This window comes from Dermacentor andersoni, chromosome 4, assembly GCF_023375885.2.
Source record: "Dermacentor andersoni chromosome 4, qqDerAnde1_hic_scaffold, whole genome shotgun sequence".
Lineage (NCBI taxonomy): Eukaryota > Metazoa > Arthropoda > Arachnida > Ixodida > Ixodidae > Dermacentor > Dermacentor andersoni.
Window position 1 is genome coordinate 851,210 of NC_092817.1, and position 20,694 is coordinate 871,903.

At 46.0% G+C, this 20,694-nt stretch overlaps 1 protein-coding gene across 6 annotated transcripts in view; it reads right to left on the reverse strand.

The window, feature by feature from the left end:
* The window catches only part of tweek (transmembrane protein KIAA1109 homolog tweek), a 647,796-nt gene that overhangs the window by 601,451 nt on the left and 25,651 nt on the right, over positions 1-20,694 (reverse strand). For all 6 annotated transcript variants that reach the window (XR_008613545.1, XR_008613544.1, XM_050182732.3 and 3 more), the window contains exons 4-5: positions 9,641-9,849; positions 682-843 (exon numbers count right to left, since the gene is read on the reverse strand). Coding sequence is in view for 4 of the 6 variants with exons in the window: in XM_050182732.3 (XP_050038689.2) it covers positions 682-843; positions 9,641-9,849 (371 nt within the window). In the remaining 2 variants the exon portion in view is untranslated. The remainder of the gene's footprint in view (positions 1-681; positions 844-9,640; positions 9,850-20,694) is intronic.

Here is a 20,694-nt window from a genome sequence, read left to right on the forward strand (position 1 = left end):
TATCTTTGCACTGTAAATGCTCTCGCCTTTCACTGTTACACAAAATCTATCATTATAATCCGATTTTAAAGACGTTCTTTTTTCCACCCCCGTCTATGTGTCATCGCATTCAGATCAAAACTATAAAGTTGGTGTGCCATCTTGTCGGACTAATTCCTACAGCGAATCTTTCATTCCAAAGACTAGCAAAGAGTAGAACCACCTTCCTGCTTTCATTGCCGACATCACCGACATCAACAGTTTCAAGACTGCCAGTCATAGAACCTTATGCTAACTTGTTTTTTTTTACTTGATATAACTGTATTTTTTCTCTTTTTTACTGTGCAAATATCTTTATTAACCACTCCTTCCTGTAAGGCCCTCTGGCCTTGGAAGTATGCTAAATAAATAAATCGCTTTGTCTGGCAAGGCACACCTTACACAGCTGCACACATCACTGGCCTCGATAACAGCAACAGCTATAAGTAGGCTGTGTGCCAGAGAAAAGCCACTGCTCGTCATTTGCAACCCTCGACCAGACTTGCTCTGCAGTTCACCGACTGCCGGAGTGTAGCTACGGCTGCTGCTTCAAGACTTTGCTGTAATGTGTTTTACACTTGTTACTTGTTGAAAGAATTAAGCAGCATATGTTGGTACTTTAAGTTGGAATTTGCCACTTCATTATCCCCCAGCCTCACTTGCCTTGAAACTGTCAAGCCGGCAATCAAGTGTGTGCTGAAACAAGTCAATCCTGGATGCAGCAGCTCTTGTCTTGTACGTAGCATGGCCTTCTTCAAAACGAATTGAAATCGTCGTCGGGAGAAGACGATTTCCAAATACCAAGCGGCCAGTTGATACTTCCAGCTGCAATGACAACATAATAAACACTGACGCTGGCTGCAAAAATACACTGCTGCACAAAACTCAATTCATAAGACTAGAAGAGAGCATAAAACTGTGAATGACAGAATTGCAACAGGTCGTTTGCACACGGTGACATACGTTCCCATAATATCGCTGCTTCAGCTGCATAATGTAGTAGAAAGACACAGTAAACATTAGCTACATTCCTTGGCAAAGCCTCTGCTGCAGTGTGGTGCCATACACTTTATGAATGGTGGCTGATGCCTCCAAAATTTTTGTGCCCACCTAATGTCTTTCTTAACAATCTTGTGATAACACGACACATAAGGTGCTTCAGACAAGCTGACAAACACTAAGCAAGCTTGCGATCACATTTTCCGTGACCTTGTAGGCACGCACACGAGGCTTCAAACAAGACGCTTTACAAATAAGTGCAACATTGCAAGCAACAGCAGAAAGGTGCAATGGAAGCACAGGCAGGGAGATTGACATTCCTACAGGATAAAAGGCAATATATATTCTTTTTATGAAAACTTAAAATGTCAACCAGCCATGCCCGGCCAATCTTGCATGGAACAACCCTTCTGTGCATTTCGTATACTCTTTGTACCTTTGTGCACATGAAATGACAACCAAGTGTTCAACAATGTGGAAAGAGCATTGTTAGACAAGATCCTGTGCCATTCTTTCTTTAAAGGGACAGAACAGACAACCTTTTAGTGCAACACAAATCCTACCAGCCAGTGTCCAATCCAATGCAGAATACATTGTGGAACAATTTTTTATCGCAATTTTTCACCTGTAGCCGCAATCATGTATATGTAGTCCTATGCTGGAAACAGTGTGTGGTGGTGATTTTACACTGACATGAGAAAAAAAATGGGATGACAAGAGCAGTCTTAGCCATAAGAAATCATTCTTTTGATCATGAAGCGAACACTCATGCTTTTCATACTTTTTCAACTGTTAAATTATTTCTACAAAAGCAACGTGCTTTTGTGGTTTCCGGTCTGACTGCTTTGGCCGTTTATAAGTCAAGCCAAGTTCTTTATCTAAGCCATGTTTTCAAAAACAAAACTACTGCTTGACATTTGTTGTGTTGGTGCAGCGCACCTTTAATTTTCGAAACATGTCATTTGTTAGATGCTTTGATGACAGCATGTATACCGAAGAGCAATGGAGAAGATGCAAGCACAAGGCGGCAACGAGCAACTGATGGCCTCTTTCCACTGCCTTTTCCTGTTGGCATCGGTGAGTATCAAGTGGTAGGATATGCCAGCAATGCTCTCTGGTGGTGCTGGCACTCGTTTATGGCCCAATTAACAAACAGAGTTTCGTATGTCACAGGGAGACCACAAAATTTGGGGTACTTGCAAACTCACACAGCAGTTGTCTACCAAGTTTCCATTTCAAAATTCCCTGCGTTTTCCAGGTTTTCACAGAGTGCATTTGCAAAATTCCCAGAGTGACACACAGAACTTTGTTTTATGTCAAGACGGGCTGACACAATGCCGCCCGATGCTGTCACTCTAGTTAGCACGTTAAAAAATAAAAAAATGAATTAATCCAGCTTGAATAGCAAGGAATAGTGTTTATATTATTTAAAAAGAAAACAGCAGGGAGGGGTTAGTAAAATGCACAATGAATGAATTAGCTTCAGAAAAAATGGTAAAGCCCATTGCAAATCGAGTCAAACATCGAAGCAAATATTTTTGAATATGAGCTATTTCTATCAACTGATAGCAAGTTAATTGGTATGAGGCCCAAACTTTGTCACAAGTGAGATTCTCTCTCAGCAGCTCGAAAGTCACCATCAACTTTCCTGACCCACTCTTAGCCCATGCAAAGTGCCTCAGTGTTACCTTTCACTGTTTCAAAGACTTTATTTTGGTTCGGATGAAAGACACCTGCATCTGAGCGTCAGCCAACACTTTGTTTCTTGAGCTCAACTTCCTTCAAAGAAGCAGCAGCAAGCTTCCTTTGCCATTCATTCCTCAATGCGTCGGTCCTTTCTGTACTCATCCGCGTTCCACTGCACATTCGTCCCACGGACCATTTGAAGCATCCTCTTGGTCAGTAGTACAGTCCATGTCCAATTTTTTGGACTCCCTAGGGGCCGCAAAGACACTCGAAAAATTGGACAGTTCGAAAAAATGCATGCTTGTCTTTTACTGCCCTCAAAGGCTCAAATCATCGCAGGCACATCTGAAAAAGCTCTGAAGGCAAGCTAGTACACTTATTATGCATATCGGTGCTCGTACTGGCACAGGAGATGGCAGGTACACGCGTGTGTAACTAAGGAATACATACTGGGTCCCGTGACGATTGCCCCTCCCCACACGTGTTACGCTTCATCACGTAACATTGCTGTAATGAGGCGAAGCTTACTTTCGGAAACCGGCAACACATGGTGCTTTTTGAGTGGCTAGGACTAGCGTTGCCGCGGTGGTGGCTACGGCTGCCAGTGGATCTGCGTGCGAAAGCGCCGGTTCGAGGCGGCGAGATAATCAAAATGGCGGCGGTGGTGGCTTTGATTATTGACGGTTCGAACCTACGGTCACGGCAAAAACTCCAGAAAATTGTATGGCAAAGGGTTCTTGCGTCTGAAACTTCATATGGTGTTATACATTGACTCTAAGGGGCATGTGGTGGTGTCACGAAGCATTATCAGGCATTTCACAAAAATAGGGCGTCCGGAAAATCGGTCATTGACTGTACACTAGCAACTCCTCCAGCCGACGACACAGCGTCAAAGCCAATTCGTTACGATTTCTCTCTGTTACTCGAGCCAGCATTTGCACAACTTTCATTCCCTTTCAATAAAGTTACAGCTAATTTCCCCCAACAAAAGATAGAGTATTTCCAGACTGTTGAAATTCCCTGAGAATTCCCGGTTTTCTTAGTTAGTAGACACCCCGGTCACAAAAAACCTCACAAAACCTCAGATCCGGGTAACTGTCAGTCCTTTTAAAGATAAGGAACTCCACAGGATCTGTGCTGTGCAGTCATCATGTCTGAGCTGATTGCCTTCAAAGTAGGATTTTGTTAGTTCAATTGTGCTTCCTCGTTTAGTTCATGCATTCCACCATTGAATATGTTGTGAGGGATGGAGCTCATCGAGAACAGATGCAGTCACCACGAAGGCCGAGAATAAATGCAAGCATTTGCAGCAACAAAGGCAAAATATTTTCACAATCATACAAGTACAATGCAAAATTGGCAAATTAATAGCAGTAGCAAATAACACTTGTCCTATTCATTTTTACAGTTTGCAATCACTAATTTACGGGACATGTTGGGAATGATGCTACAGAGACACAGAAGCAGCTGCCATACAGTTTTGTGGGCAGAGCTTGCACTGAATTCCCAGGCTGTCACCAAGTCGTCATCTGGGCGAGTACATCCAACAAAGGGAGCACTGGCTTAGGGAGCACCGGAACACTGTAAATGCTCTAGCAGGTGCTGGCCACTTGGCTGACCACTGCTGAAAATGTACTCCTAAATGCTCCCCATGTTTTCATAACATGCATGCGCTCAGGCCAGGCAGTTAGATAGGGAAATAGTTGAGGCGTTTTGCATTTCAAAAGCTGCTGATGAATGCATAAGCACTCCATCACTGGCACTCACTCATACAGAAGTGTTGTAACTTGAGAAGAACCTGGTGAATGCTTTGTAATGGCTTGTTGTGGGTGCTTATCGGCTTCACTGTGCATTCGGTTGTCTCCTATGTGGCACATTCATTTATGTCTGTCTGCACATTTATTTGAGCATACAGTGGCCTCTTTGCATGTTTTTCTGAATAATGTTTGTCAGTTAAAGTCCAGCGCTTTGTCCTGACCCACCCTTTCTTCCGTTAGTCTTGTTCGTGCTAGTAACTATGTCACAGAAACTATTCAGCCACCAAAATTTCGGTTGCTGAAAACCTTCATCGATCGATTTTCTGGACTTTTTGGCATGATCGCAGGTCTAAAATGCCAGTAGTAGAAGCCGCTACTGCTGCCATTTTGATTAACTTACAGGCCCGAACCAGTGCTCTTGCACACCAGTCTGCTGGCAGCCATAGCCATCGTGACTATGTTAGGCCTAAATGCTTCAATGATGGCCACCAATCTTCCTGCCGTTTGGTGCCATGTTTATCATTAAAAGAATTGGCAGCTGTCAGCAATGGCACTGCCTATGCTAGCCTTTGTCATCGTCGCAGATGGCTTCCAAGTGTAGTGAGCACAGCGGGTCTAAACAATGTTGCCTAATGCCGCTTCACAAAAGTCAACTTCGCCACTAGACAGCGGTGTTGCGCGGCCAAGCATACGCAATGTATTGCGGTGAAGCATACAAAGAGTAGAAAGGTACCATTGTCACGAGTCACAGTGTGTATTCCTGAATTATATATGTGTGCACCTGCAGTATTATTGCGATAGCAAATATATGAACACTCCAGGCGCATTTCTTCCGTCGGCGTCGCCGTCGCCGTGAGGTTCGGTATGAGTGAAAGCATGTGAGGGTGAGCCGGCGAATGCTGTTCTATCTCGCTTGCGCGAGCGAGGACTGCCACCAGGATGCTTGCCCTCTCCTGTGGCATGCGAGGCAACTAGGTTCAAGCAAGAGAGGAGGGGCATTCTTCTCCGGCGGCTGCCAGGGTGTCTCGATGTCCTCCTCACCTGCCACTTCATACAGAGTGGAGACATTGCAGAGTCTACTACGGCGTTGGCCACGCGAATCACGGACGCCATAGTTGACGCCGTAGGGACGCGTTGCCAGCGTTTGTGTCTTGAAAGTGATCTGCGACGTGGCTAAAGTGCGCGCCCATTTGGGCCGCATCTTCAAAGTGATCTGTGATGTTTGCAGAGTGCGCGTAGTGCCAGTAGCTTCGTACGTGCTGTGCTTTCGACGTATCGTTCGCATTGAAACGACAGATGCATGGAGTTCAATTGGCTCATGGCTGCTGCCGCGATTCCTAACTCCATTGTTTTCAGACAGCTTCTGCTGTCATCGAGCAAGATGTGTTCATGTTTACCTGTGCGCACGTGACACTGTGCTGGTTAATTTAGTTAAAACACGTTGATGGGCTAGTTAGTTTGAATCCATGATAGAATGGGTAAGCGTGACTGAACAAGGACGTAGAAAGAAGCAGAAATGCAAACACAGCACTGTCTCTGCGTGTCTGTTTCTTTCTACGTCCTCGATGAGTCATGCTTAGACACTCTATCATTGTTAGTTAGTAAGCGAATGCTTACAAGTTTATACAGCCTATAAAACTACTATCCTTACTTCGTACAGCTATATACTAATTTGCTATCACAATCTGTGCTTCGCCTTTCGGGCGAAGGGCAAATTTTTTTTGTCACAGCACAAGCCCCGATATACCTAATAAGTGTACTGGCATGTCTTCAGAGTTATTTCGGATGTGCCTGTGGGGATTTCAGCTCTTCAGGAATGTAGAGGGCATGTATTCATTTTTTTGAGGGGATTGTGTGAGTTTACTGACACTTTTACGGCCCCTAGGGAGTAGTAAAAATCGGACATTAACTGTACATGTGTAATGGAGAAGCAAGGAACACAACAGCGAGTGACACTGACTCTCACCACGGTGTTCTTTGTAGAGGATTCCAACTAACCAAAACCTATCTCTTCACATTTTGAACTGGCAGTGCTGCATAACACAGAATATTGCATGAGAGTTGGCCATGGTTGTACAAACTTAATCAAGTTGTGAATGCCATGGTATCAAACGTCAATCAAGTGCACCGCATCTGATGTCTAGGATACAGAGCATATTCAACTAGTGTGATCTCGAGCAGTTCATATGCTGCCCAACAGAACTTATCTGCACTTGCTTCCTGGCCTCATGCCAAGTAGTACTCACAACATAGTGTAGCACACCCTCGTTAACTCCAGCTTCATTATCTCATAATAATGGTTATGTCAAAATGTTTCCCTCCTTGATGTCAACGACACGTTTTTTGCCTACTGAATCGTTTTTGTGCCAGATTCTGGATATTTTGGTATCTTAACTGGAAAAATAACAAAGAAATTTCCCTACACAAGGGCTTCTGTACTTTGTGTGCTGTTGCAATATCATCAAAAACAGAGAACTGATTTCTGCAGCCATGGCAACATTAGATTAATGGTGTTAACCAGCCTTGGCACAAGACTTGTGGTTGTGCTGGGTTGTGCAATCTCTTGCAGGAGGGGCCCCGACGTCATTCTTGGCAAGGCCTCCTCAGATCGGCACCTCTCCCTTAGCACGCTAAAGAACCCCAGGTGGTCGAGATTTCCGAAGTAATCCACTACGGCATGCCTCATAATCAGAAAGTGGTTTTGGCACGCAAAACCACATAATCTAATCTACCCCTCCCTTATGGAGCCTAACTCCTCTCAACCTGCCCTTACTCACTCAAAGCTGAGTGCACCGCAACACTGACTAAGGTCATCAGAGAGAGCATCCTGAGCGACCATTGCTATTTGCCTCGCAAAAAAGAGGAAAGCAAATAACACATCACTACCAGCAATTTTGTTTTGCAATACATCTGGGAGTGGTCATTTTCAAAGGCAAGCAATATTTACAGAACCTTCCACACCGCCGCAAGCAGGTCACCTGAGCAAAGATGCAGCGTTGCTTCCCGTTGCTTTTCACCTGGCAACAAGTGATCTAGCAGTGCCAGATGATGCACCGCCCACCTATTATTTCCCTTTTTCTTGTGTCTATCATCGCCCACCCTTGCTTGCTTATCACTTTGTTGAGGCCTTGTACAAGAGTTGCAAGCTCTAGTACAACCAAGCGATGCGGCTGACAAACAAAGTAAGAATGCCAGTCCAGAGTTAAAAGTTTCAGAGAGATTGTAGCTTGATAGGTGCGCTCACCTCATGCTTGTGCAACGGTGACAAGTAAACAGTCACATCACTCAGAGGTGGCTGCTAGAGGTGTGACATTTGCACTTTTTCGTAGTTCAGTTTTCAAACTGAAATAGTTGAAAATTTATTACACTGCAGAAATTAGCACTGTCAGTTTTTAACTTGTATGGAACCGGTTATAAGCTCCCTTGGATGAAGGCATCAATTTTCAGGCTAGAATCAATCGTCCAGCTCCATCGCCCTTAGGCACCAATGTGTCAGGTGCCAAGTCATGCAAAAGCTTCCGAAAATGATCCACTGAAAATACTGGTCCAGGTATACCGAGCTTCTGTGAGTTAATGGTTACACGCACAATTAAAAAAGAAGTCTATGTGGTCAATGCACAGCCAGTGAGCTTATATTTTCATAATTTCACTAATCTCAAAAGTCTGCTCATCTCAAATGTTTTCAGTTTTTATAACTTCAAGTTAACAAAGTTTTACTGTACCTCGTAGTGATAAAGAATGCCAGGCAAATGTGAGCCATACTGAATACTTTACTAGAAACCTTCCCTTGCACATTTGCCACCTCACTTGTTTTTCTGCTTCATCCGCTGCCTAGTGGCAGCTGCTACAGTCTCATATCAAAATTATCAAGTCAACAACTATTTCTTTTTCACCGTGAGCACCACCACTCAGCTGTCAGACAGCCCATGGCAAGCACCTCGACCCACTTGCTTCAAAATGTGGCAACCATAGTAAAAAATTTACATTCATGTTCACATATTACTATAACAAAGTAATGATAGTAATGGAAGCAATTTCGACAACCCCTGCTTTATTAACCCTTTGAGAGTCAATGACGTAAATATACGGCGCCACGAACAAGCCCGAAAATGTTCGATGCCGTATATTTACGCCGCCGTCTGTACATTTAAAAAGTGCGCCAATTCCCTAACTTTTTCTTTTTTGTCCTGTGCTGCCACTATGTGGGAATACAGGGAATTTTTTCGCATGCCTCCCTCTCGGTTTTCGTAGCACGGTTTGTTTTAGTGCTAGTTCGCTCCCTCGCGTCTATATATTACCACTCACGCATTGGAACATACACAGGCAGGCGGCAGTTTGACTTTTGTTCCGTGGGCGGTTTCAGCTTCTTGCACTTGCAAAACTGATGGCTATCTCATTACTAATCGCTCGAAGGGCGACCGCATGTTTTTCGCTCGTTTAGTGCTAACAGGGTTACGTATAGGAAGGATGCCACTGTGCATGCATTTCCATTGCTTTTTTTTTTTGGAGACTCGCGAAAACTAATTGCCTCTGGTTGGCGATAAGATAAAGATTAGCAGAAGTTTGTCACATGGTTTCGCTTTTTTGACGGGCACACAAATGCACAGTTTTCTTTGAGTGTGCGCACCTACAGAGTTCGATTATGCTATGGATATACATATTAGTGTAAGAGCAGGAACATTTGAGTCTTGAGAAATATTCTCATGTGCGCATTTTTAAAGCCTTGAACTATAACAATACATCAAATTTTTAATTCTTATGGGTTTATTTCCTTTCTTTATTGTTGTGATTCACGAATGAAGAGTGCATACATACCAATGCAAAATATTTTTTTCTCACTTTATGGTCACCCTAGAAAAATTATGGTAAATGTTTTCTCAAAATAAGTCCCTAAGAAGAATTGGAATTGCCAATAAAAAAAAATCGACCCAGTGCGGTCGCATATGGTGAAAAAAATCGACCCTCAAAGGGTTAACTTTGGCTCTCTCGTTTTATGCTCTTTAAACGAATGAATGTGCTCCAGGTTGGATGCGAATAAATGCAGCAAGATTCAGCACAGAGGAGAATGATTCACAGTAACACTATGAGCTTGATGCGGGCCAAGCCTTGCAGATAAGCCTGTTGCACAGCCCACAATACTGCTTCCCTTGCACCAAAAAATGCAGGCTAGTTACTAGTACCTTAACAACCGGGACAAGGTCTCGCCAAGGATGATCTTCCACTGCATTATTTGGCTCTTCAGGCTTGAGTTGCTCATGACTGCTGGGCAGCACAGTGGGTTCCAGGCCAAACAGTTGCTCCAAGTGTGCATACAGCTGGGACCGGTTATAAATGTGCAGCTCCAGGCCATTTAGGAGCACAAACACACGAGCCTCTGCATCGGCACATGCTGAAATAGGTGACACAGAACTGCTCACACAGCACTCATGAAGAGGCAAAACACTATGCTCGCACTGCATGCTTCAGATTTAAATTGGCAAGCTCAAGCAATTACTCTGGCTTTGCCCCTAATTTAGCCAGCAACACTATGCAAAGCACCTGCAATATCCTCCAACTGTGAGGCACGACGACAACAACAAAAAGAGCCCTGCGAGAGCACCAGCTTTGCTATGCAAACATATTGCCTGCTTTTGCCTGCAAAAGACAAGAAAGCAGAGCCAAGGTACAGAATGTCCTCTTTATTTGACACTTGAAAAACAACTAAAGGAAATCGTGGCCCACACCCATGTTCCTCCCTTGTTTCTCATTTTCTTGCACAGCTTTAACAGTTCCCTGCCAAACAAACACTAGGCACTTGCTTCTTTTCAAGAGCAAGGTATTGGAGATGTACCCGTTATGGAAAGATGACGCTACTAAATATGCGCATTTGAGTGAACATTGCTGCCACTACCCAGAGAAGTTCCGTCACTCGTCCCATATTCCACAATTGCCTTGGTGAGTTTCTTTCCTTTATCAGCATGTCTCCAAGCTTGACTGATTACGTGGGTGCATTTTTATTAACATGAACCAAACAAAGTGCTTGATGGTATACCTGTCGTCACCAGTTCGAGGAATTATTTAACCCATGCTTTCAATGTTTCTATCTTCGTACAAGTACTTTGGACGATGACGCATTTTATGCTGGGCAAGAAAGCTTGAGGAGAAGCACTGTCAACACTATAAGAAAATGATTTGGCAGAAGCAAAGTTTGTTCCATCTGTTCTGCATACACAAATGTTAGTGGTCGAGAGTTGATCATTGCTTCTACTTTGATGGTCAAAAAGTCTTTGCAGAAAAATTTTCCAATGCTCTTTTTGAGGTAGACTTATCAGATCTATTAACTCATTCCAAAAGTCTCCCCGACTAGGGAGTTTGCTCGGCAATAAACTTCTAAACAACACTGCATTCCAAATAATGCCTGTACCCCACAGGCACAAGAAATGACACTCAATCACAAACTACCATTTTTTCAGCAGAGCTACCACATGTCCAAATTTAATGACAGAGTCTTCTAAAGTGGAAAGTTTAGAGTACTAATTAATAATAAAAGAAAATTAAGCAGAACCTCCCTGAATGGAAACTGTCCACTGTCCAAGGTATGTGTAGCATTATACAGCGGTTGGCATGGTGCGAAATGTGTTATGCATGATAATGATGTGTAGGGGTGGTTATGTCAATGTAGAATATATTATTTATTTGTATATGTGTGAGGAGTACGAGCAGAGAGATGCACATATTTACATTGTAATGCTGGCTTCGTCTGCAATGCAGATGACAGAAACAGTGCTATGGCCTGCGTTCTATTGCGAGAGATGCATGCTCTAATGAATGCGGCACTTGGTGTGTGCCAGGTGAACTATACAGACCCTGCAGGTGGAATATCACAACATGTTAATTTCGTCAGGGAGTCCTGCAGGGTTAGCAGGTTAGTTTCATGCAATTAACAAGTAATCAAAAAGAGCACCAAATTTGTTCACACAAAGCATTTTAAAAGCGGTGTCGCAATGCTACTGGCAAATTTATTTTCTGCTTTAAGAGGAACATATTGTGCCCTGCTCTCTGGAACCAAAAGGCTGTTATAAGACGATGTAAGAAAACACCATCATAAATACAACTGACAGTCTACACGAACATGAACAAAGTCTTCTGCCGTTGCATGCTACTGCTGTTCAAATGCTTGAACATGTTCAGCTACAAAATTCATAAGTACAGGCTGACGCGCTGAAATGCGTTTGACATCCACTCTTTGCATTCATGGAAAGAAAAAAAATATATATAAGTAGCGGCTGTAGTGCTTGACGTCACTTGTTTTGGTTTTCATATTAAAAAAAAGCCAGTTACATTTAGTTGAATAGTTTCTCAGGCTCAATTTATTAAATCTTTTGTTACCATGCCAAGAGAAATCAATCAGCTTGATAGACAGTTTTTCTACATGTTGTTATACACTCCCTCCCCCCTCAGATGCCCCCTACCAATGCAAGGCTGGTGGCTCCAGTGCCGCAAAAAAAAAAAATACAAAATACAAACAAACATTTATTACTATGCGACAACGGAGCAACTCATTAGCAGCTAGAACCCTAGATTACAAGCCTTCAAAAAATAATAATAATATTAACAACAAATGTGGACAGTGCTTAAGCTTTGCCTTAAGGAGTGGAACATGATAGCATTAGAAGATCCCGGACTGCTTCTCACGCTTCATGACAATTGCAGCGTATGTAACCGTAATGTTTACCAGGAAGGAAACGGTGGCCGTGAACGTTAAGCACACAAGTGGGCTTTCTCGTAGAAATGCAGCCTCTTGTGTGGGTCACAATGCGACGGAGGCGAGCGCCAGCTGAAGGTATTGCAAGGAAGTGGGCGCGCCGTTCCGTGGCCCCCAAAACACCCGCGTGCCCGCGCGCACGAATAACAGACACCATGGCTGGTATGTGAATGGTAGAAATGCTAGAAAATGGGTTTCTTAAAGTTTTTGAATAACAGAATTATGTTTTCTCATATAGCCAAATTACAATCCGATAGCTATCATGTCTGTAGGTTGTGTGTAAGTCATAGTTAACCATTTTTCCACATAATTTAGCTTGAGAAATTCAATTAGTTCAGTATATTCCGTGCATCACATGGAGGGCCTAGGTATGGGTGGTCCGAAAATCTTTTTGAGAAAATGACATGCGAAGCCAGACACTGAAAGCGAACACCAATGCCGGATGCGGACACTGGATTTTCTGCGACACCGACTCCTTAGCACTATTGCGTTAAAAAAATCCTGAGGCTGGCCATGTGGATCATCACCGTCAGGACCGGCTGGGCAGCCAGAGTTTCTACTGCAGAGCATTGGCGCTTGTGACCACTGCAGGGCACGAAGTGACTTGCTCATTTTGGGGAGGTTGGATTCATCAACCCCAACACGCTGGGCTTGTCCAGGGCCAGGGTGAGTAGAGGCAAGCTATCCGTGTAGCTACCGCTGGATGGGGACATCCCCCTTGTTGCTTCCAACGAAACGCACACACATACTCACCCCGGGCATGGGTGCACTTCCATGTATACACTCCAACCACGCAAGACTTCCTCAGAAGAGCCACTGGACATGTGCAGACAAAGCGGCTGCGGTCACGTCAGACAGCCCAATAAGGGAATAAACGACACAATAAGCTTCCCATCCGCAACACCATTACAGTGGCCCTCCCGCTTGCGCACATTTGGAAGCAATGACCAGGTGACCGCGCCACCCCTTAGAGGGCAAAACAGCAGCCGTAGTGCGAGCTGGCCTCCCCAACTATACACAGACATACAAAAGTAAACTGCCATTCCTCACCACGTAAGGTAAAAGAGAATGCACACATGCGAATTCGAAAGTAAAAATACTAACACATACCATTATAATAACATAAAACGAAAACAAAATATACCTAAGGAAGCACATACCCATAAAATCAAAACGAAGGGTCTAGGGAAAACACTGAGACGCAGATGGTCTACAGAAGAAACAATAAACAAGGGGAAAAAAAGGACAGAAGGAAGGAAAGCAGCCTGTCTGATTTCTGCGAAGTGGATTGCTGAGAGCTTTTTGAAGAGGAATGGTCAGCTAATCCAAAGCTTTGACTTTGCTTAGGCAAGCCTTGTCTCAGTATAAACGGTTACTCCATCCGAGATCAGCTAAACGTGGCAGACGTGGTCTTCACTAGTGCGATGTCATAGGACTTCGGCACTAGCAGAACTTCCTTCCATGGGTATGCACCGTCCATCCACAACACCAAGCAAAATGGATATCTATGACGCGATGTCCGTGTAATGAACAGATGCAGAAGGTTCGGCGATTGACGAAGAGTTGCTCCACGCTGGGCCAAGTAACTGAGCGAATCAATTTTAAAGAAAAGAAAACCTTGGCGCTCTGATGACTGGCCGATACTTGTCGGAGTAGTGCGCAATCATGCTTCTCCGGTGCCAGGGATTACCACCTGCAACACAACTCTCACATTGTAGGGTCTAGCGGGTGGCATGCGAAGATCCTGGCCGAGCTTGTTGTGAACCTGCAGAGTGAACCCTCCCAGGGCAAAAGCAACACACGCTGTATCCTGCCCCGCGCACCCATTGCAATACCAGCAACGTTTCGGTGCCTGTGCCCATGCAATACCAGCACAATTCCGGCACTTCGCCTCCCTGAGGCCATCACACATTTATGTACAACTAATTTACAAAACGGGTCACTCTGGTCCCTTTGGCGCTCTTCGGGCCATTTAAAAAACAAAGCAAAACGACGATTTCAACACACCAGTGGAGGTGGCTGGATTTGTTTCCCCAGGCCCTCCTCGTCATCGCCGCGAGATTGCGGGGCAGCGTCCCCTTTGTGGGGATGCGCGACTCTCACGCGTCCCCTGATATGTTGTTTTTCCCGCATAGCTCCTGTCTTCCGCAGTGCGGCTTCGCCGCGTGGCCTGGCGCCCGCGGCGGTCGGAGTGGTTGAGGCGCAGTGCGAGAGATGGCGCGAGTGTTGCGCTGCTAGCGCCGCCTCACGGCAGGGTTACTTGGGGGTGCGGGAAAGATAAGGGGCTCTCTTTGGCGGCGGATGGGCGAGTGCCGCGGACGTCCCGCGCGCGCCGGTCCATGCTTCTGCGAGACCGCCTCGCATGGCCTGCCTTTGAACGCGCGAACGACCAGGCGTTGGGATCCAGCATGGGGCGAACATATTCGCTCGTTATCCGGTCGCGGTGAGTCGGACTTCTAGATTTGTCGCGCGCCCATCGGCATGTTTTGTGGATAGCAACTCGGCTAGCAGGCATTGATCTATGAAAGGTGCAATAAATGCCCTTGTGATCGTTTGCACTACTGTGTTGTCGTTCCTTTGTCCCAAGAGCATGGGTGTGAGAATACCACATCTGGCTGCCCAACGTGGGACTCTTGGGGCACCGGACAATAGTTTTAACAGTTTTGCTTCGTTCGAGACCTTTGTTTGAACCGAAGCGTAGGCCTAGCGTAGATTTTGATCGCTAGCGTCGGCGGCGGGCTTTCTTGAGCGAGGCGACGGTGGCTATAGTGTGTTTGAACATGTCAACATGCTAAGCCTTTTCGCGGGTATTTTTTTAACGACATTCGTCGGTACGAGAACCACGTGGTCTGCATCATGTGAGAGCGAGGCTTAGCGTCCGCGGAGCTTTGGCAAGCCTGAAGCGAGTGAGTACGGAAGCCTCGTGGGTAGTCCGAATTTCTTATGTAAATAGCTTCTTATATCTTTTTGACTCGATGAAGTCGCGGCTCAGGGAGCCGGGTGGCCGCGTGCCACGGGTCCTGCTACGGGCTGACTGGTATTGCGGCCTGGCACCGGGCGCTCCGACACCGTCTGGGACGGTGGGCGCCGTCAGCTCGGATGCTGTGTGCACCGAGCGGGGTAGGACCACCTCACAGAGCTGACGTCTCCTCGCGGCTGCCTGTTTTGCGTCCATTTTGGGTGTTGTTTTTTGGATGCCGGTTGTTGTCAGGGTAGCGACGCTTCAGGCCTAAGGCTTAACGAAGCTGCCTGTCGCACGTGGAGGGACACAACCTGGTGGACCGTGGCGTTGAGGTGTTGCTTCCCTCATTCTATTTAGCCTCGCACGAATTGAAATTACTCGTTCGACTCAAGGAAGCGAGCTTCGTTCACATGAACTTAGCATCTGAGTAGCTGCCCGATCTTTTGCTAGCCGAGTTGAACATCGTATCACGTGGGCGATGCGCATGCAGACTTCCTCTCCCTTGCACTACGTTAGTGTTTGCCGAGTGTGTTGAGTGTACGCAGCGTGAGTGGAGTCACCCCTAGCTTGCTGTCACCTGCACATCGTCTGCCCTGCTGCCCCGGACTAGGATCGAGCCACCCCGGGCAATGGTGATGCTGTGGCCGGTACGGCGCAGCGACTTCGGCGTCCTCCTGTATCCAGCTCACAACCCTCGGCGGCGGACAAAAGAGCCGGCGGTCACCGACAGCTACGGCGGCTCTCGCCAGCAGGGCTCGTCGGCGCGAGCGACGCTTGCTCGTACCGACTACTGCGTCGTCGTTTCCGGAGTCCTGGCCTGGAATCGTGCCGTCGAGTCTGCAAAGCTGCTGCTGTGACCGGCGGACGCCAGCGGTGTACCCAGGGACAATGTCGGCTCGCATACTATGGACAGCGTGTGGACATTTCTTCGGCGCGGCCACTGTTGCATGTACCTTCTTGTTCGCGAAGCACGCGTTGATGTTAGACCGTGTAACATGTTTCGCCGGAATAAGTGGTGATTTAAGGTTGGGAGGATGTGGCGATGCGACTCTCACGCATCCCCTGATATGTTGTTTTTCCGCATAGCTCCTGTCTTCTGCAGTGCGGCTTCGCCGCGTGGCCTGGCGCCCGCGGCGGTCGGAGCGTTTGAGGCGCAGTGCGAGAGATGGTGCGAGTGTTGCGCTGCTAGCGCCGCCTCACGGCAGGGTTACTTGGGGGTGCAGGAAAGATAAGGGGCTCTCTTTGGCAGCGGATGGGCGAGTGCCGCGGACGTCCCGCGCGCGCGCGCCGATCCATGCTTGTGCGAGACCGCCTCGCGTGACCTGCCTTCGAACGCGCCACCGTTCGCGTGACCGTACGCGCGAACGACCAGGCGTTGGGATCCAGCATGGGGCGAACATATTGCTCGCTATCCGGTCGCGGCGAGTCGGACACATCAACACATCTAAATCTATAATCACGTCACAATACATGGCCAAATGGTCGCCGGTGGCCGCTAACTACGCACCGTGAGAGAGAAAAAGAACCCAGCAGAAAGAGGCTGCCTATCATTCAGCCAGTGCCTACCATCGTGCACCCCACAGCAGAGAAAATGGAAACGGAAAGAAATGGAAGAACAGATGGGGTTACAATTGAAAGACGCTGCCTCGGGAAATGGAGACGACAGAAGTGTCTGCACCCGCCGAGGCCGAGACCCTGATGAGCCGAAGTAACCATCGGCCGGCGGCAGACAAAGGGGTCACCGCTGGCTGAGAAAAACATGTAAGTACTTCCCAACGCCCCAATGTGGTCTCCTCAGGCCCCGTCTTGTGTATGTGTACCTGGAGGGCATGCAAGCAGGGCCCGAATACCACCACGGAGTCGGCCGATGAGTGAAGCCCATTGACCTTCAAGTGTGCGCGATGACAGCCAAGTGACAGTGTTTGTGACCTGCTGACATTCAAACCAGGCTGGAAGGGGATGAATACGGAGCCCTCGGAAATGCAACGCAACAGCTTTGCACAACCACTGCGAGCACTCAAATATACCCAAAAGTCAGAGAAGTGCACTGCTGCGATCCCGTCATGACGAACCCTTGGCCGGTCATTTGAGTGCCTCCAAAGTCTTGGCGAAACTAAGCCAAACTGTGACCTGGCCTCGTATAAAACATTACATTTTTTGCTATTGCCATTTCTGCTACGCCTGTCAAACGGTGAAATCAAAGGGTGGCAAGGCACCCGGGTTGACGAAACCAATTGACAGTGAGCATCCGTGGCAAGTGACTACCTCTGATTATATGGGGCCTTTCCACAGGAGTAAGCAGGTGTTCACACACCTGATGGAAGTCGTTTATCATTTTTCGAAGTGGGTGGAGTTGTTTCCTCTTCGGACAATGACAGTGCCGGCGGTGCTGGAGAGGCTACAGGAAGTGTTTTGTCGGTTCTACTTGCCTAAAAGACTGATTACGGATAACACGTCCTATTTCATCACTCGGGTGCTACGTGCAGTTCTCTGGGAATTTTTCACTGCACCAGTTTGCGCGCCACCGTTCGCATGACCGGAAGTGCTAACAACCAGACGTTGGTGTCCAGCATGGCGCAAACATATTCGCTCGTTATCCAATCGCGTTGAGTTGAACTTCCATGGTTTGTCGCGCGCCCATCAGCATGTTTTGTGGATAGCAACTCGGCTAGCAGGCATTGATCTATGAAAAGTGCAATAAATGTTCTTGCGATTGTTTGCTCTACTGTGTTGTCATTCCTTTGTCCCAAAAGCATGGGTGAGAACCCCACAAAATGAATTTTTTAATATAAATTTGTTTTTTCCGACTGACCAATAACACAAAATATATTGTGGCCCCTCCTTTGTAAGAAAAATCTAACAGCACATGTACCTATTTTGCTTAAAAGGTGGAATTTCAATACAGTCAACTTTTAATTCGACCCAGACGAAACCCTGTGAAACTGATCGACCTATCCAAAGGGGTCGAAACAAACAAGATGTAGAAAAAACACCAATGCACATTATCCAATTTATATGGCAATTAAAACTACATACAGCATGAAGGACGAGGGTTAAGAGAGACGACACACTGTACTGCACTGGCAGTCCCAGCAGCTACGTAGACGGTGCAATGTGTGTCGTTTCTGTCAGTCCTCATCCTTCGTGCTGTGCATGGTTTTAATTAACAATAACGAACTAGCCCAAGCCTCCACCCACATTCGGGAGCATTTTCCTGATTCTAACACAACCCTGAATCAAATGCATGCCCACTTTCTACGTTTCCAAAGTAGAAAAACTAATGTATAAATGACATTAAGATTCCTTTTTAGCCAGAAAAATGGGCAAGCTTGTAATACGTTGCACAACGACCAATTTCCTGAAGTCAGCTGTGCCGCAATACATCTGTACGATGCATTAAAGCATACAAACACCACGAATGCGGTTTTGGTATCATGTCGTATTGTACCTTATAATTTCATTTTTTTTTTTTCAAGAAAAGAAATGCCTATGTTAGAATCTGGTAAACAGCATAATCAGATATTGTGAGTTATGGTTACAGCTTAAAAATTTTCCAAAAGCAGGCCGAAAATAGGCGTTTCAAACAATATGTGACATGGGTTTTTAAATGCGTTCTCTGTCACCTAAGCTCTGCCGAGACAGACGCTGCCACTAAAAAGGTAGCTACTGAGGTCACAGTAGGGGCCAAGCGCATGCATGCATGCTGACTGGTCAAGTTTGAATTATCCAGAGCAGGCCAATTTTAAGACCAAGATAACAAAAGACTGGGCCCATAGAAATGCATGGGCACCAGCTAGAACTTTTGGCTAGGATCAAATTAATAAAAAAATTGAATCTACTGGAGGTGACTGAACGGAAGTCTACTGTATAATGAAATTTCAATACAACAGACTAAAATGCCAATTTTACTGACTTTGTTATATCGAGGTTTGACTGTATCGTCCAACGCTTTGAAGCTCCTTCGCAAGATTATCCTTCAGAAGCTGCCCTTCCATACGGTTATCAAGTCCTGTAAGTATGCCTTCCTTTACCTTCAACAGGTTACAATGTTTGCTTGGCCCCACTAGATTGTGGCAATTGCTCGTATACAAAAGTGCTGTCATGTCATTGATGATCCTGGTGACCGGTGTGCTTAAACAATATCGCATTTCTGATGCAGTCCTTCGATGTTGTCAGGTCGGGAATCGGAGGCTTGGGGATGACTTGGGTCACTCTTTTTGGTCACTGCACTGATCGCATCGATCGTTCTCTTCAGGAAGCTTGCTTCATATTCAACTGGTGAACCTGAGCAGGAAGCAGAACTAAGGTAGAGAGTGTCTTCTTTATTTATAGCTTGATAAATCAACTAAAAAAATGTTGTCATGCTCCCATATCCTCGCTCACTTGTCACTTGCTGATTTTCTTGCCATTGCATAGCATGTTATTTAACAACACTCTTGAAACCTGCCTGTCGCCATGGAAGCTGCGTGATGAAGCATCCAAATTGGTGCAGTGGGATAAAACCAAGTGGCCTTGCAAAGTGTTGTTTTCCATCACCTTAAGCTGTTGACAAAGCTTCTTCAAGCTCCTATGACAAGGGGTGTGCAACTACTCAATAGCTGATTTCGAAGCAAATATCAAATCAAATCACGAAAAGAAAGCAGAATATTGAATGGAATATTGAATATCAGAACACTTTTCACAAAATTGAACGCTCACAAATTTTGGGCCAGAAATTACAGTGCTGCACATGATCGGGAGTCTCCTAGCATTGCATAACAAGAAACTATCAGTAACTTAGGCACATAGAAATCAAGACCTACGGTACAGTGTCCACTCTTATTAAAGGGAACACCAAATTAGTATGCCAGCACTGTTTTCTATCAATAAAATTATGTTGAGTAGAATAAGGTGCATTTTCCTTTCTGAAACTAATTAACTAGTGACACTGAATACCAATGAGGTTAACAGTTTAATAGTGAACCAGTGTTTTCCGGCAATCTTTTATTTATTAGATAGAAAGTTTTGCTTCCCAGTTTTCACCAAACCACAGAAGGGCTATTCAAGCTTTACAGCAGGTAGGTTATCATAAGGCCAGTCTGCACGACAAATGAGAGGGTCACACATCACGTGACTCGATCACAGCTCCGCACCTAGCCGGCACAGACGATAAAGAACAGGCACCGTCCACTGCGTTTTACTGCCAGGTTCAGCAAGATTTGCAAACTTTTTGATGATAAAAAATCTGGAGGGTCACAGCAAGTTTCAGCAATCCCCCCCCCCCCCCCCCCCCCTTCCATGCCCGCCATGTAAATACACGGCTAGTCTTGTGACAGGTTGCTCGAAGCTACAAAAAGAGACCAAGGTGTGGCTACAAATAGCATCGAGAACAAGAGGCCACCACAGGGTGTGTCAATAAGATAGTCGCCACGAACAAGTTTGTTGCCATCCCGTGCACTCGCTTTTGTTGTGTAGCATGGCTGTTGCGAACACATGTGCGTTGATTTGGCACCAAACCATAACTTTAGTCACCCATGCCCGATGCAGCA